The following is an 18958-nucleotide window of genomic DNA, read 5'->3' on the forward strand; positions in this document are numbered from 1 at the left end:
ATTTTGGAGATAGAAATGTGACCAACTGAGTTAATATGATGTTCTACATGAAGGATATGATGAAAGAAAAAATTATGATTAATTAATCATAATAACTATTTTTTGAAGGACAGTAGCTTACCTTTTTGAATAAATTATAATATGAAAGATCAGTCCAGGAAATATAATGTCTAATTATTTAAGTAGTTAAATTGAGACAGGTTGTTCATATGCTATCTATACCAGAACCTGGTTCAGCACATAATTAATGTGCATGAATATTACTCGGCATGTCTTAAATCATTATTATTTATATTTTTTAATGACTGCCAGAAACTGAATGATGCCTCAGATAAGCACGTTCACAGTTCCAATAGCTTCACTTGCTTCTTCTTTCAACTTTTTATTATACAGTCATACAGCACAGAAACAGACCCCTTGGCCCACCATGTCTATGCTGACCACCAAGTACCTACTTATACCAATCTCATTGACCAGCACTTGGTCCATAGCCTTCTATGCCTTCTATGATTCAGGTTGATCTCTCATTCAGTGCTATGATCTTTGGTATTGGTATTGGTAGATGGACTCTTGACCTCGCAATCTACCTTGTTATGGCTTTGCACCTTATTGTCTGACTCCACTGCACTTTCTCTGTAACTGTAACACTCTGCATTCTGTTTTTTTTTTACCTTCTACTATCTCAATGCACTGTTATAATGAATTGATCTGTATGGACGGTATGCAAGACAAGTTTTCACTGTACCTCGGTACATGTGACAATAATAAAACAATTTACCAAAATTTTGTACCAGGATACAGTGAAAAGCTTTTGTTTTGCATGCCAACCAGATAGATCATTTCATACATAATTATATTGAGGTAGTAAAAAGAAAACAAAATGCAGAATATAGTATTACATTTACAGAAAAAGTGCAGCATGGGTAGACAAATAAAGTGCCAGGGCCATAACAGGGTAGATTGGGAGATCAAGAGTCCATCCTTTAGTGAACGAGGTCCATTCAAGAGTCTGATAATAGCGGATTAGAAGATGTGCTTGAATCTAGTAGTTTGTACTCTCAGGCTTTTGTATCTTCTGCCCGACGGGAGAGAGGAGAGGGGAGAAGAGAGAATGACCAGGGTGGGAGGGATCCTTGATTATGTTGGCTACTTTCCTGAGGCAGCAGGAAGTGTAGACAGAGTCAATGGAGGGGAGGCTGGTTTCGTGATGGACTGGGCTGTGTTCAGAACTCTTTAAAGTTTAAAGTCAGGTTTATTGTCACATGCACAGGTACAAGTTTGCATGGGTGCAATAAAAACTTACTTGCAGCAGCATCACAGGTACATAACATCATATAAGCAGCATTTCTCAAGAAAAACATAAACTGAACATAAATTATACACAATTTTTACAAGGAAACATAATTAGAGCAAAAAAAATCAAAGTCCATTTCAGTGCAAAGTGGTCAAAGTAGTCATAGCATTGCGAAACTGTAGTGATTAAGGTTTTGCCAGTTAGAAGTAGCTGTTCCTGAACCTGGTGGTATGGGATTTAGGGCTTCTGTACCTCCTGCCCGATGGTAGCTGCGAAAAGATGGCATGGCCCGGATGGTGGGGATCTTTGATGATAGATGTTACCTTCTGAGACAATGCCTCAATTTCTGCAATTTCTTGTGGTTTTGCGCAGAGTAGCTGCCAAACCAAGCTGTGATGCATCCAGATAGGAGCTTTATTCCTGTGTTGATATAGAAACTCAACTTAAGTAATAATCTTACATATAAATCTTCAGTTTTTGCTTCTCCAGTTTATGTTTCATTTCCTTCTTCTATAGGAAGATACTACAATTGATGTTATACAAGCAAACTCAAGATCCTAAAGAGGAAGATATGTCAGAAATTTGTAAGAAAAAAACTACAGGTCTACAGAATGGATAATTTTGGATCAGGGAAGTAAATGAATGACAAGTATTGATACATTTGGCAATACTGACAAATCTATGGATAAAATTTGTAAAAGGAATATCTAAAGTTCAGTAATCCAACTCATATGTAGCAGTAGTTTTAGAATATAATCTTTATCAAGGTCAGAAGATCTTGATCATTTTGGGAAACAGTTCTAATGTCTGAAGTGGCCACATCCAAGTGTTCACAATTAATATCAACTGGGGATATAACTGAGGGCCAGTAGCAACATCTATCTACTCAATATCAAAGATCACCAGACAGTACTCAAGAATGGGAACTTTTTTCAATTTATCTTCACTTTTACCCAGGGTTATGCTGCCAGATATAATCCTCATTACTACTGGAGTTAAGATTCCAGCTCTGTAGGATCTCAGTGATTTTGGCTTTGAGTGGATAGACTTGGAGACTTTGAAGCAGGGGGTAAAGGAAAGCTCTGTAATCCAACACATAATAAAAACATTACATTTGTGGAAACAAGCCAGGCAGTGTGTGGTGCCTATTGAAATCAAAAGGCTCATGGATTACTCAGACGACAGAAGACTGCCTTTGAAAGTACAGAATTAATAATGAATACTCTATAGAAACCAATGTCAGGAGTCCATAAACTGTTGTTAATACTAGTTTTAATGCTGAGCTTTGAAAATTAACAGCAATTTCAATAGTTATCTGAATAAGGATGCAATATTTTTCAAAGGAATTGATACTTTTCAAACTTCTTTGAAACTGATCCAAACTGTCAATAGCATTTCATTGAAACTATGTATAAACTGGACATGTGGGAAAAACTGAACTAGATGTGAATAAAAAACCTGCTTTATATTTAAAGAGGAGCAACACTAACTCACTCATTAATCCTCCTTCATTCTAAGTATTGGCCACATAGTGACCCTTTCTGTGTGGAGAAAACTTCCAATGTGCTTTGGAAAATCTGATTGCATTAATTCTGTAAATTGTAAGGGTAGCAAAGCATTGTTTTTGGTTTCACTGTACACAGACATAGAAAGTGTAAATCTATTCCTCCTTTAAACATAATATAAGAATTCCTTTGTGGTCCCCCAGTTTCCTTTGTCATTAACAAGTACAAAGAGAGACTCTAATCTGGAAAGCAGCAAAAATCACTCTGACCTGCATCTACCTAGGAAAAAAACAATCAGGAAACAAAACAACAGAAATAAAACGTAGAAGCATTTAATGGTTTGTAGAATTGAAGAACTCACAACATGGAGAGTACAGATTTACCCATTCTGTCAGTGTCTGCGCCAGTATTCTACCCCATTCTCATTTTTCTTTCCATTGTCTAAATATGTTTTATTATTATTTTATTTCAAATGCATGTACAATTTCTCTTCTAGTTATGTTAAAGCTTCCACCTTAACATGGACATATAGTGAAACTTCATTATCTAATAGGAACAAGCAAGTTAGTCAGTATTTATAATAAAAATAAAAAATCTGGGAAGACTCAGCAGATCTGACACCAAAGCAGTATACCTATAGAGAGGGAAGTAGCCACAGAGGACTTCTGCACTGACTGCCTGCCTCTCCTGGCAATCACCCATCTATCTCTGTCTGAACCTGCAGCTCCTATCTATGACACCTTTGACCTCCTTATGCTCCTTAGTGAGTCCAGCTGCTGCTCCAAATGATCCATATGGTCTGAGAGGAGAGGTAGCTGGACATACTTCCTGCAAACATAGTCCTCGGAGACATTTGACTTCTCTCTATCTCCCACATTTCACAGGAGCAGCATACCAATCTGCTGTCATTACTATGCCTCTAGTGGACTCTACTCGATTACTCTACTGGATTAAAAGAAAAGATCTTACCTTGCCTTATTATGTTGCTTCTCACCAAAGCTTCCTCATCAAAGCCTCAGCAAGTTGACCTCAACCACAGCACTTTGACCTCAGAGACAGCCACTCCTAAAATGGATGGTCCAATATGGCCACTGTTGTCAGACCTATCTCTCTTTTTATACCTCTTGTAGGCCTTACGTCACCACTTGTTTTCTCTTGCAAATGCTCAGGTAACTGTCACTATCTTTTGTAGGCCTTAACTCATTCCCTCTCGCTTGCGATTTTCATTTTGCAAATATGCAGACTTTCAGAAGTAATTGGCTTCTTATAAAACAGGTTGCAATGTTTGGAATATGATGAGCTCCCGTATAGATCCATTCTTTTTTTGTTATTTTTAATTTTGTAGCAAGTCTAAACAAAATCAATTAAAAATTCCCATAAAACAATTAGTATAAGAAATCTATGATGAAGGGTCTTTGAACAATAAATATTTCTGACCTCTGCATTTTTTCCAATAATCATCAGTCTTTTCCCTGATACATAATTATTCACTAATGGAAGCAATATTTTACTATTTGTCCAGTGAAAAATGTTATCATTTTAAAAATCGTCTCTGTTAACTTTCGCTGTGCAATCTAAAATGATCACATTTTTATGTCTTTCTTTATGCCTCTGTTCTTCACATTAAACATTCACAGTAAAATTTTCAATTTCAGATATATAAAGAGTAAAAGAGAGGCAAGAGTACACATCAGACCACTGGAAAATGATGCTGGAGAGGTAGTTATAGGGAACAAAGAAATGGCGGACAAACTGAATAAGGATTTTGTATCAGTCTTCACTGTGGCGCCAGCAACATGCCAGAAATTTGAGAGAGTCAGGCTGCAGAAGTGAGTGTAGTTGCTATTACTAAGGTGCTTGGGAAGCTGAAAGGTCTGAAGGTAGATGAGTCACCTGGACCGGATGGACTATAACCCAGGGTTTTGAAAGAGGTAGCTGAAAAGATTGTGGAGGCATTAGCAGTGATCTTTCAAGAATCACAAGATTCAGGAATGGTTCCGGAGCAGTGGAAATCGCAAATGTCACTCCACTCTTCAAGAAGGGAAGGAGGCAAAAGACAGGAAATTATAGGCCAGTTAGCCTGACTTCAGTGGTTGGTAAGGTGTTAGAGTCCATTATTGAGGATGAGTTTTCAGGGTATTTGGAAGCACATGACAAAATAGACTGAAGTCAGCATAGTTTCCTTAAGGAGAAATATTGCCTGACAAATCTGTTGGAATTCTTTGAGGAAGTAACAGGCAGGATAGACAAAGGAGAGTCGGTGGATGTTGTTTACTTGGACTTTCAGAAGGCCTTTGACAAGGTTCCACACATGAAGCTGCTAAACAAGATCGGAGTCCATGGTATTACAGGAAAGGTACTCACATGGATAGAACATTGCCTGACTGGCAGAAGGCAAAGAGTGGGAATAAAGGGGGCCTTTTCTGGTTGGCTGCCGGTGACCAGTGGTGCTCCCCAGGGATCGGTGTTGGGTCCCCTACTTTTCACGTTATACGTCAATGATCTGGATGACGGAATTGATGGCTTTGTGGCCAAGTTTGCGGATGATACAAAGATAGGTGGAGGGGCAGGTAGTGTTGAGGAAGGAGGAAGTCTGCAGAAGGACTTGGAGTAGGTTGGGAGAATTGGCAAAGAAGTGGTGGATGGAATACAGTGCAGGGAAGTGTATGGTCATGCACTTTGGTAGAAGGAATAAAGGCGTAGATTATTTTCTAAACGGGGAGTGAATTCAGAAATCAGAGGTGCAAAGGGACTTGGGAGTCCTAGTGCAGGATTCCCTAAAGTTTAACTTGCAGGTTGAGTCAGTATAAGGAAGGCAAATGCAATGTTAGCATTAATTTCGAGAGGGCTAGAATATAAAAGCAAGGATGTAATGCTGAGGCTTTATAAGCTGTTGGTCAGACCACATTTGGAGTATTGTGAGCAGTTTTGGGCCCCATATCTAAGGAAGTATGTGCTGGTGTTGGAGAAGGTCCAGAGGAGGTTTACAAGAATGATCCCAGGAATGAAAGGTTTAATGTATGAGGAGTGTTTGATGGATCTGGGCCTGTACTTGCTGGAGTTTAGAAGGATGAGGGGGGATCTCATTGAAACCTACCGAAATTTGAAGGGCCTGGATAGAGTGGTTGTGGAGAGCATGTTTCCAGCAGTGGGAGAGTCTGGGACCAGAGGGCACAGCCTCAGAATAATGGGACATCCCTTTAGAACAGAGATGAGGAGGAATTTCTTTAGCCAGAGGGTGGTGAATCTGTGGAATTCTTTGCCACAGACGATTGTGGAAGCCGAGTCATTGAGTATATTTAAAGTGGAGGTTGATAGGTTCATCAAAGGTTACGGGGAGAAGACAACAGAAAGGGGTTGAGAGGGAGAAATAAATTAGCCGTAATCGAATGGTGGAATAGACTTGATGGGCTGAATGGCCTAATTCTGCTCCTATGTCTTATGGTCTTAAAACCTTTCCTATTTTAGATGGCCAGTATGGCATACAATATACTTACTGACCAATTTCTTATACATTGAACATATAGCAGCTCTTATGGTTATTTTGTGAATTCACTTTCACAAGTTACTATCCTGGATGGATTTTGAACTCTCAATTTCTGGTTGGTACTTTACCTTGAAACAATAATATATCTTTTTAATGACTCGTGAAATTATGCTAACTTTGGAACTATGAATATAATCATGGTTGCATGTGAAAATTGTTCTTAGAAATCTGCAATTTGGCTTATGTACTCAGATTTCATGTCTGTGGCTTTTCCCCTTTTCTTGGAGGGAGATCAAAACAACTGGCATGATAAGCCATTTCACATGAAATGCTGCTTTAATTATTGTGTTATAATTGATTTGACCAGTTATACTGTTTTATATATGTATATCTGCAAGAGAATACATTACCACATGCAGATAATCAATTCATTTAAAGGAGGGAGTTTCTAGAAGGATTGTGCACTTATAGTTCTAAACTTAACAGTTCTGAATACAGTTCTGAATTAAACATTCTTAATTTAGACAGTGTGAATGCCAGATCTCTCTGACAAGAAAAAAGACCCAATTGTAATTAAGAAAGAAAAGCAAATGTCGGCAGTCAGATGGACTGTCAGAAGGAACATAAAGTTGCACCCAACCATATCAAAGACTGGAGATAGGTTCAGAAGGATGAGTAGGGATACTGTACTGTGGCCAAACTCACAGAGGATGTTTTTTGAAACTAATCATCAACCATTTTAATGTTAATGGTAGGAATCCTTTAAATCCTATTGGAGGAAAGATGGCCACACTTAGAGTTGTAGAGTGATAGAGTGACACAGCACACAAACAGGTCCTTTGGCCCTTTGAGTCCATGCTGACCATTTATGCTAATCCTACATTAATCCATCTTTTAAATTCTCCCCACATTCCCTTTTTTGAAGAGGTGACCAAGAGGATTGATGAGGGCAGGGCAGTAGACGTTGTCTGTATGAACTTTAGCAAGGCCTTTGACAAGGTTCTGCATGGTAGGCTTGTCTGGAATGTTAGGTCACATGGGATCCAGGGTGAGCCTGCCAACTGGATACAAAATTGGCTTGGTGGAAGGAGGCAGAGGATGATAGTGGAGGGGTATTATTCAGACTGGAGGACTGTGACTAGCGGTGTGCTGTGGGGATCGGTGCTGGGTTCTCTGTTGTTTGTCACCTATATTAAGGATTTGAATGGGAATGTAGTTGGCATGGTCAATAAGTTTATGGATGACACTGAAATTGGTGCTATAGTAGACAGTGAAGAAGGTTATGTAAGATTACAACAGGAACTAGGAAAGTGGGCCAAGAAATGGCATATGAAATTTAACCCAGACAAAGGCAAGGTGTTACATTTTGGGAAGTTTAACTGGGGCAGGACATGCTTAATGAATAGCAGGGACCTGGCCAGTGATGTAGAATAGAGAGGTTATATCTTGTAGCAGCATTTTGTATATTTTTATGTTACATAACTTTGAAGGCATTTTCTAGCTCTTTTGTAGTTTCTTGTAGTATCTTATATTATTTTTAGTGCTTTATATACTAGTTGTAGTGCTTACTAAGTTTTCATAAACTTTTAAGAGAGCTCTGGGTTATGCTGCTCTGTGAACCTTGACTACAGTCGTACCCCAGTAAGGGTTCAAGAATAAACTCGGAAAGAGTATAAGGGAAAACTGCAGGTCAGTGCTGGGAACCCACTGGGATGAAAATCTAGGGGCAAAGCTGGTGATGAAGGCATGACTGAGTAGTTTGATAGCCACAAACAAATTGTTGTAGAGAACTTAAGTAAAAGTAAACCCTTTCCTAAATTTTGGATTTTTGCTCATCATTGTAAAAAGCAACCCTGTGTTCAACAGAGCAGTGAACAGTTATTTGATAGCTGGTTCCCATTACAGCAATTTTTATACCGGATAGAATTATTCGCAAAATTTGTGCATTTCTATCGCACCGGAAGATTCAGAATTTTAAAGAAGTCTACTGTGTGGTCTCCCGTGAGAATTTATTTTTTTAAAAAAACTGTTGTTTCAGATTTCTAACCAGGCAAAGTGACAATAACAGCAAGTTAGTCAATATTTATGATAAAAGTAGAAAATTCTGTAAACATTCAGCATTTCAGACAGCATCTGTGGGCAAAGAAATAGACTTAACGTTAACAGAACAGTTCTGACGAAGGGTCTTCGACCTGAAATGTTAACCTTTTCGGCGTCAATAAAACAGAATCCAGTTCTTTCGTTTTAACAAATAATTATCACTTTCTCAGACCGAGAACACAAGTATTCAGACTGTCCCATCCCACCCCAGAAGCTGCCCTCAAAGGGCAAGAGACCGCGCTGAGCAGTCAGTGCTCCTCAGTCCCACAGGGAAAGTTCCCGGAGGCCGCAGATGCTGCAATCCGGACACAAAGTGCCGGAGGAACTCAGTTTTGTGCGTTGAAATAAAGTTCTTTGTTGTTGACGCTTGTGAAGATGGCGGCGGGTAGGACGCCCTTGGTTGCTATCGGCCGTTGGGCCGGTCTGTTGAACGGCGGCGGCCGGTGGTTCAGGTCCAAGCTGCGGCTGAGCAGCCCTCATTCTACGAAGGGTGAGTGTGATCGCAGTCAGCTGCAGAAAGGCCAAAGGTGTAACCGGGCGGGGTCGGCGTCCGGCTGGAGGACGCGGCGAGAGAAAGATTTGGAAAGAGCCCTAACTCGGCTGTTTAAAGCGTGGTGATGGAGACCACCACCTTCTCGTCGACAAGTGTAAACCTTGGGGTCTGCAATTTATTTGCCTGAAAGGAGAGTGTTGGAGGGGCGACCCTTTAAAACTGAGATGAGGAAGAATTTCTTCAGCCAGAGGGCGGTGAGTCTGTGGAATTCAATGCCGCAGAGGGCTGTTGGAGGCCAAGTCATTGGGTGTATTTAAGGCAGAGATTGATAGGTTCTTGATTGGTGAGGGGGTTAAGGGTGACAGGGAGAAGATGGGAGAATGGGGTTAAAAAAATCAGCCATGATTGAATGGCAGAGCAGACTCCTTGGGCTGAATGGCCTAATTCTGCTCCTATATCTTATGGTCTAAGTACTCAGTGTAGTTAAAGAGTATCTGGAGTAGCAGTGAAGCTAAGAGTCAGGAAGTAGGATTATTCTCAATGAAACGGAAACTATAAGCTTCCTAAGTGGCACAAACTTCTATAACTTGTGCGGAGCTGGTGTCGGGTTATTTAGTGCAATACACAAAAAGTGCTAGAGAAACTCTTCAGGTCAGGCAGCGTCCGTAGAGGGAAATAAACAGTCGATGTTTCAGGCCAAGACCCTTCATCAGGACTGGAGAGGAGGGGGGAGTGAGGGGTGGGTTAGGTGGAGTGAGAGGGAAGAAGAGGCAGTGTTACTGGAAGTTAGAGAAATAGATGTGGAGGCCATCAGATTGGAGACTCCCAAGGCAGAATATGAGGTGTTGTCCATCCAACCCGCTTCTGGCCTCAATGTGACAGTAGAGGAGGCCATGGATATATATGTCAGTATGGGAGTGGGATGTGGAATTGAAGTGGGTGGCCACTGGGAGGTCCTGGATGTTGCGGCAAATATAACGAAGGGGCTCAATGATGCGGTCACCCAGTCTGCGTTGGGTCTCACCGATGTACAGGAGGCCGTACCAGATGCAATAAATGACAGCCTCGGACTCACAAGTGAAGCGCTGCCTCACCTGGAAGGATTGTCTAGGACCCTGAATGGTGGTGAAGGAGGAGTTGTAGGGACAGGTGTAGCACTTGGTGTGGTTGCAGGCATCAGTGCCAAGGGGGTTATCAGTGGGGAGGGACAAGTGGACAAGGGAGTCGCAGAGAGAGCAATCCCTTTGGAATGCAGAGAGGGGGTGAGGGAAAGATGTGCCTGATGGTAGGATCCCATTGGAGGTGGTGGAAGTTGTGGAGAATGATGTGTCGGATGTGGAAGCTCGTGGGGTGGTATGTGAGGATAAGGGGAACCCTGTCCCTATTGTGTCAAGGGGGGGGAGGGGGTATGGGCAGATGTGTGGGTAAGGGCTGCATTGATGGTGATCAATGTAAAGTTCATCAACTTTGCCTCCAACTTTCACCCTGCCCTCGGATTCACTTGGTCCAACTCTGACACCTCTCTCCCCTTTCTGGATTTCTGTCTCCATCTCCAGAGACAGATTAACCACAGACATCTTCTACAAACCCACTGACTCCCACAGTTACCTTGACTACACCTCTTCCCACCCTGTGACTTGCAAGAACGCAATCCCCTTCTCCCAGTTCCTCTGCCTCTGCTGCATCTGTTCCCATGATGAGGCTTTCCATTCTAGGACATCAGTTATGTCCTACTTTTTCAGTAACCGGAGTTTCCCTTCCATCACCATCAATGCTGCCTTTACCCGTATCTCCTCCACTTCCTGCATGTCTGCCCTCACCCTCTCCTTCCCCAACGTAATAGGGACAGGGTTCTCTTTGTCCTCACCTACCACCCCATGAGCCTCCACATCCAACACATCATTCTCCGCAACTTCTGCCACCTCCAATGGGATCCCACCACCAGGCACATCTTCCCCTCACCCCCTCTCTCCGCATTCCAAAGCGACTGCTCTCTCCGCGACTCCCATGTCCACTCGTCCCTCCCCACTGATAACCCCTCTGGCACTTATGCCTGCAACCACACCAAGTGCTACACCTGTCCATACACCTCCTCCCTCACCACCATTCAGGGTCCCAGACAATCCTTCCAGGTGAGGCAGCGCTTCATCTCTGAGTCTGAGGCTGTCATTTATTGCATCCGGTGCTCCCGGTGCGGCCTCCTGTACATTGGTGAGACCCGACGCAGATTGGGTGATCGCATCGTCGAGCACTTTTGCTCTGTCTGCTGCAACTTCCAGGAGCTCCCGGTGGCCACCCACTTCAATTCCACATCCCACTCCCATACTGACATGTCTATCCACGGCCTCTTCTACTGCCACGTTGAGGCCAGATGTGGGCTGGATGGACAACACCTCATATTCTGCCTTGGGAGTCTCCAACCTGATTGCCTTAACGTTGATTTCTCTAACTTCCAGTAACCCCACCCCTTTTTAGTTCCCCCCCCCACCACTCTTTTGTCTTCCCTTATTCCTGTGGCTCCCTTCCCCTCCCTTGATGATCTGCCCATCTCCTCTCCTCCCTTCCCCTTCTCCGTCCTTTATTCCATGGTCCACTGCCCTCTCCTACAGGATTCCTTCTTCTTCAACCCTTTGCCTCTTCTACCTATCACCTCTCAGCTTATTACATCTTCGCCCCCTCCCCCACCCACCTACCATCCTCCATCACCTGAACTCACCTCTCCCCTGCCTGCGGGTGCTCCTACCCCTCCCCCCACAATCCTATTCTGGCTTCCGCCCTCTTTCTTTCCAGTCCTGATGAAGGGTCTCGGCCCAAAACAGCGACTGTTCATTTCCCTCCATGGATGCTGCCTGACCTGCTGAGTTTCTCCAGCACTTGTGTATTGTTCCAGATTCCAGCATCTGCAGAATTTTTTGTGTCCCAGGTTATTTAGTGTGACCTGTTCATCTTATTTCAAGAATAATGTGTTTTGATGAAAGGCATTCTCATGACTGAGTAAATAAGTTTTGCATTAATAGATTTGCTTCATGTACCCCGGTTGGATAGTCAGCATTTCTGATTCTGTTGTGAGAGCAGGCAATTTTTGCTGTTTGAGAACTGTAAAGTAAACACAGCTTCTTTATGGGTACTTTGATACTTACTAAACATGAACCCATTATCAAAGCGGTTTGATGATTCTGTTCAAAATTCTTATCTTGGTATTTACTTGGTATCAAAATTCTTATCTTGTATATTTACTTGTGCATATGACAATAAGCTCCACTTTGACCTTAGATCCTTCCACGGCCTTCACCTTCTGATCTGTGTAACAACGAACACTGTCACTAGGCTATAGTCCTTGTTCAGCTATTACTGTTTCTCCAGTTTCACAATTTTCCTTAAACTATCGATGCCTGTGTTTTTACCTGTCAAGGCTCTATGCCTGGAACTTCTGCATTAAACCAGTCCATTTCTCTCCATTTAATTTGCTCCTTAAAACCTAGTTCTTTGAGTAAGCATTAGGTCACCTGCCCAAATTCCTTTCTGTGGCTTTTTGTCAAAATTTTGTATAGTTAAACCCCTGTAAAGCTAGGTGTTGCAACTTTAAGCATCTCATTTGCAGGAATAAGTCTTGTGAATCTATATTGCACTGACTCCAAGGGAAGTATGTGCTCCTTTTAGAATGGAGACCAAAGCTGTTTATACTGCTCCAAATGAAATATTGTCAAAATCCTGTAACATCTCCTGATGCAGGGTTTCAACCCAAAATGTTGACAAATCTTTACTCCCCCACCCCCCCAACGGATGCTGCTTGACTTGCTAAGTTCCTCCAGCAGATTGCTTGTTGCTCCAGATTCCAGCATCTGCAGTCTCTTGTGTCTCCTGTAAAATCTCAACTGGACTTATAAACTTTTGAACTGCGGGGACCTTGCAATAAAAGACTGTTTCATTTTCAGTCCTTTGGGTCAAGAATAACATTTTTGCATTTCAGTTCTATGGATTCTGAGCTGCTTGATGAGACCAGTCCAGATAGGACTTTCACAGGGCTCTGGGGAGTGTTGCAGAACAGAGGAAACTCTGAGAACAAGTACATGGTTCCCTGAAAGTGGAGTCACAGGTAGACAGGGTGGTAAAGAAGGCTTTTGGCACACTGGCCTTCATAAGTCAGGGCATTGAGTATAAAAGTTGGGATGTCATGGTGCGGTACTACAGGATGCTGGTGAGGCCACACTTGGAGCATTGTGTTCAGTTTTGGTTGCCCTGCTGTAGGAAAGATGTTATTAAACAGGTTAGAGTGCAGAAAAGATTTACAAGAACGTTGCCAGGATGAGGGACTGAGTTATAAGGAGAGGTTGGATAGGCTAGGACTTTATTCCTTAGAGCAGAGGAGACTGAGAGGTGATCTTATAGAGGTGTATAAAATCACGAGGGGCATAGATGGGGTGAATGTACTCAGTCTTTTTCCCAGGGTTGGGGAATTAAGAACTGGAGGGCATAGGTTTGAGGTGAGAGTGGCAAGATTTAATAGGAACTTTTGCAATTTTTTTTTATACAAAGGGTGTGTGAAATAATGTACCTGTCCAACTGTCTCTTAAAAGTTGTTATCATACTTGCCTCAACCACTTCCTATGGCAACTCATTCCAGAGATCACCGATGAAATTCACCAGGTTTAGAAGGTTATGGGCCAAATGCTGGCAAATGGGACGAGCTTGGATGGGCATCTTGGTTGGCATGGACCAGTTGGGCTGAAGGGCCTGTTTTCCGTGCTGTATAACTCTGAACTCTATGAATGGGTGGGTAGTGTGGAAGGTGATATGATCCTTCCACTGTTTTTACTGGGTTTCCATGTGATCCCTACGAAGTGACTTGAGATTCTTAGTGCAATCCTTGATACTCCTCTTTTATAAGTCGCACCATGGATTCTTCACACATGAGTAGTAATATTATACTTTTGCTAAGGAGGCATTGATAATATATTTGAAACATTTCTTCTGTGCTCATGGTACTCTCGCTATGACAGAGCTTGGAGTAGAGTTCCTGATTTGGCAGTCTGATGTCAGGCATATGAATGATGTTGTTCACCCAAAGGAATTGATTGGATGTAATTTCAGCCTTGATGAAATGGATGTTGGCCTGAGTGAGGACACTAATTTTGGTTCACTTATCCTGCTTGTGGATATGGAGGATTTTGCAGGGACAGCATTGGCGACTTGGAGATGTCTTCTGCAGATAGTCTACATCACAGAAGTGTGCAGGAGGACAGGGATCACTGCTGCCCACTGAAATTGCCATGATTGAAGTCTTGATCTTTGAACGCTCTTTTCCTCAGATGGTAAAAAGCTGCACTGGCGCACTGGAGGTGGTGGTGAATTTCATCAGTGATCTCTGCCCTTGCTAAGGGGTGGTGCCTGAGATTTGAAAGTGGTTCACATTTTCCAAGGTCTTGAGATTCTTAGTGCAATCCCTGATACTCTTTTTATAAGTCGCACCATGGATTCCTCACACACGAGTAGTAATATTATACTTTTGCTAAGGAGGCATTGATAATATATTTGAAACATTTCTTCTGCGCTCATGGTACTCTGGCTATATGACAGAGCTTGGAGTAGAGTTCCTGATTTGCAATCTGATGTCAGGCATATGAATGGAACTATCTTGTCGGAGGATGGTGTTGTGCCACGGGGGCAGGTTGGTAGAGGAGCCCATTCTCTTGTACATTTCAGTGAATGAATCAATGATGATGTGGAGCTCGCCATGCAGATGTGGAGCTCGCCATCCAAATGTGTACAAATGCAAATGTTATCTGCATACTGCTGCTTTATGAATGAAGTTGTAGTGACCAGATTTTGGACAGTTTCCCTTTCAAAATGTAGATTAACTCCACTCCAGTGGGAAACTTGGTAGAGATTATTACGAAAGGAAAGATTGAGAAAAGAGTTGGATTGATCACACATCTGTGCTTTACCCTAGTTTTGTACCGGAATTGAGTCTGTGTTAGACGTGTTGATTAGAATCAAGGCCTGCATACCATCATGTAGCAGGCATAGAATGGAAATGAATTTCTGTGGGCAGCCAAATTTGAGAACAATTCTCCACAGTCCCACTAAATTGACAGAGTCACAGGCGTTTGTGAGGTCAGAGAAGGCCATGTACGTTTGTTGATGTTGCTCCCTGCAGTTTTCTTGGAACTGTTGCAAGGTGCTTCTTGATGGATGGAATATATACTACCATTCGAGGAGTAGCTCTTCAGTCACTGGGAAGAGATAGTTAAGGAGGATGCTTGCATTGATATTTCATTCCCTATGACAGACAACAGGAGGGCCTCTCTGTTGTTGCCGCAATTGAATTTGACTTCTTTCTTGAAAATGGTCATGATTATAGCATTGTTAGTACTCCTAGCCTATTTTTTTACCACACCTGGGAGATGAATTTGTGTGTGGAGTTCCTCTTTGTGAAGTTTTAGAACTTCAGTAGGGATATTGTCTGCCCTAGAAGCTTTGTTGTTTTTCATTTAATATATGACCGCTTTGACCTCTTGTCAGGTCGAGGTGGTGGCATGGCTGGCAGGATAGCGTGCTGTGAGGCTGAGTTAAGAACACTGGTGCCAAGGGCAGAATTTCATTTGCAGAACTTTTCAAAATGCTTCTTCCAGCAGGCACTGAATGCTTCCCTATGAGCTCTCCTCCATTTTGGGGTCTCAGCAGAGTAGGCTATTGTATGTATATTATAAGTGGTCTTAATAATGCTGAAAAGTCAATGCTGTATTTCCTATGCTTTTGTACACCCGTCACTTGTTCTTGGGTCACGTTTTTTTTGTTGGATTGCACCTTCAGCTGCCTATAGAGCTGTTTTACTCCCCCACCCCTGACATGTTTGACTTTACAAACTACAAGCACTTTGCATTTATGGTTAATTAGCTCTTGGATCTGTTCATTCTCATCAAACCAAGTACTGTGAGGACAGTCTGCAGCACCCATTGCTTAGGAGCCCATCAGGTTTTCTGTGAGACATCATAAGGGTTCCAAATGTATTGCACAGTGGATAGCACTCCAAATGAGGTTTTGCCAAATCTTAGTACAATCTTGGCTTGACTTATAAGCTTTTGCATTCCACCTCCTTTGCAATAAAGACCAGTATATCACCGAGCTTTCTGGTTGCTTGCTAAACCTGCATGTTTACTCTTTCTGTCTCACCAGTACACCACGATCCCTCTGTATACAAGGATTTACTGGTTTATCACCCATTAAAGTATTTTGTTTTTCTATTCTGCCCAGCCAATTGAATAACTTCATATTGAGGTGAGTTTGAGTACTTAAGTCCACCTAAAATTGTACATTTTAGGATTTAATGTTTGTGTGCTACCTTAAGTATGAGGTTTCTGCTTACTAGCAGTTTTCCACGGATGCAGCAGAATGATTGAAAATGGGCCAGTTTGAATCTTAGGCATTGCATTAAATACTTTGTTTAGAGTTGACAATAATGCATATTGTGTGGTACCACAGTCTAGTATGATATCTGGTGAGCGTATTTCAGGGAAGGTAAGCCAAAGGATTTTGCTACTGTGCTAAAACTGAGCTGAGTATATAATGAATTAAAAGGATAAAAGTTAATGTCTACTCTCACTATTTTCTAAATATCCTAAGCTGGCTGGGGAAGAGTCCAATAAAGTGACAGAATTCAAGATAGCAGTGGCATACTTTGCAAAGGTGGATCACTCCTTCTCGATATTGAAACAGCAAGTAGCAATAATAGCTTCAACATTGGACTCAGGACACATGCACCTGAAATTTCTTGATCCCCTGAATGGTAGCAATGACAGAGAGAGTGAAATACTCAAGTGAAAATCTACTGACAGCATTGGAACCAACAATTGGATAACGAACACAATCAGTTTTGAGATAATCAAACAGTTGCCACAACAAAAAAGCACAGAAGCGGCTATAAGTACACTTTTTGGAGAGGATTATTGTACTTCAGAAGCAACATCATATAAAATTTGAACCCTGGAGCCATGCATTTCTCCTAATCCAGATCCAGTTTATAGAACATAAACAAAATGAATGACAAGAAACTTAGGTTGACCAGTAGATGTGGATTCCTACAATATTAGTTTCAGGAGACAGGGTTAAGAGTCAATAACCTTTGTGGAAAGAACAAGGACAAAGTTTCTTGAACTTCATGAGAGAACCATCATTTTTTTTCCATCCAACAGCTTGGAAGTTTGAAAGTGTCTTAATATTGGAAATTTTATGATTTTATTCAGACCTTTGGTATTATATTTTGTATTGCATGTTCTGGAATTATCTGAAAGTGAGCATCATATACTGAATCTATTACTTGAGCAAGTTGTTCTGTTTTTAAAATATGAGTTTAGGATTTTAAATTTTTAATAATTTTTTTCTGGGATTAGAATCAAGAGATCAGGTCATGGAACCTTCTAGTATTAGTGTACTTGAGCACTAAATTGCTTGCAATCCTCATTTCTACTTCATGTGTTCCCAGTTTATACTCCTGTGGCCAGCCACTTGCTTGCTCACTTGACCTGTCCATATCCCTTTGGAGATTCTTTGAGTTCTCGCAGTTTCTTTTCCTGCATTGTTTTTTGTCATCAGCGCATTGTCTGCCCCAGAGCTTTGTTGTTTTTCATTTAACATGTGGCCTTCTTGACCTTATTATTTGTATGAGATATTGCAAGACAGTCATCCAAATCATTTACTTAAATAGTGAGTCAAAGTCCTAATCCCAATCTCTTTGGTAACATAATAATAATCTGCCAACCTGATTATCTGATGATAATCTGCCAACCTGAAAATAGTGTTTTGAATTATTTTGAAGTCATATTGACACTTTTCCAAATGGGACAAAGATATTTTCAGGAAAGCTTTTGAGAATTAATTATTTTCCCAGTTAATGGGGAAAAGTTATCAATGAAGGATTGTGAAGTTTAGTAGATTCTTCACGATTTATAGTGAGGAATTCCCCTCCATCTCACCTGATCGTTTGTTCAAGTGCCAGTACACCTTATCCCAAGGTAATCTACCACAGTTGAGCCAATATTCCTTAGTAATTGCTACAATTGCTTTTCTCAGCAAATGGCAATAACAATCACATCCTGTAGATATTATGAAATGTTGCCAGCAAAAACAAACTCTGGACAAACTTAGTAGGCCAGGTCACATCCATGGAGGCAAAGGGATAGCTGATGCCTTGGGTTGAGACCCTGCACCGGGATTAGAAAAGGAGGAGGAAGAAGAGTGTCAGAAAGACTTGCTTTCTGACCCTCTATCCAAAGAAAGTGTATAGGAAGCATTTGTTAGGAGGTAGGGGATGCAATTGTATGAGTAGAGGGAAGTAGGGATTGGGATCTGTGAGGGTGGGATAAGGTTGGTGAGGGGAATAGAGAGCGTAGCCTATACCTTGGCAAGACATAATTATGGAGAATTTCTGCAGACATTTTCCAGTCCTTTATAATTTCATTGGAAATCAATGGAAACATCAAAGAAATCACGCATATGATAATGTTTAGCTGCCTACACGATCTCTCCAGGGAATCTGCCAACCTTTCATTCAGGTTGCGGTTGGAGATGGGGATGAGAGCTACAGAATTTACAGATACTTGGCTCCAAGAGGGAAATGACATCCAGCAACAAAAATATTTATATTTACTACTTGCACCTCTGAAGGAAAAATCACGATTGAGTCCTGGTGCATGGTTTTGACTCAAGATGTCGACTGTCCCTTTGTCTCCATGGATGCTGTCTGGCCCAATGAGTTCTTCCAGCAGTTTGTTTTTTTGTTGCAGATAACAGCATCTGCACTCTCTTGTGTCTCCATGAAATGCTGCCATTTCAGTTGATGGAAAACAAAGTTATTTTAATTTGTTAACAAAAGGTAAGCTTTGCTGACCTACAAGTCTGGAACTTTTTATCTGCTATGTTGTGCATCTATTTGTATATGTTGCTATTTAGAAAACACTTAAGTACTAACTTGACTGATCTGTGCCACACTCACCCTTCAATCAGAATGATTTAAGCTTTGCAGTGTTCTACAGCATATTGAAGGAGTTCATTGCCTGAGAGGCTATCTCTTCATTGAGATG

General features: G+C 41.7%; 1 protein-coding gene across 3 annotated transcripts in view; it reads left to right on the plus strand.

Moving 5' to 3' along the window:
- Positions 1-8515: 8515 nt before the first annotated feature.
- Positions 8516-18958, plus strand: part of afg1lb (AFG1 like ATPase b) — a 98390-nt gene continuing 87947 nt past the window's right edge. For all 3 annotated transcript variants that reach the window (XM_052024711.1, XM_052024713.1, XM_052024712.1), the window contains exon 1: positions 8516-8876. In XM_052024711.1, coding sequence (XP_051880671.1) covers positions 8762-8876 — 115 coding nt within the window. In that variant the 5' untranslated portion in view covers positions 8516-8761. The remainder of the gene's footprint in view (positions 8877-18958) is intronic.

This window comes from Pristis pectinata, chromosome 10 (assembly GCF_009764475.1).
Source record: "Pristis pectinata isolate sPriPec2 chromosome 10, sPriPec2.1.pri, whole genome shotgun sequence".
NCBI classification, from domain to species: Eukaryota; Metazoa; Chordata; class Chondrichthyes; order Rhinopristiformes; family Pristidae; genus Pristis; species Pristis pectinata.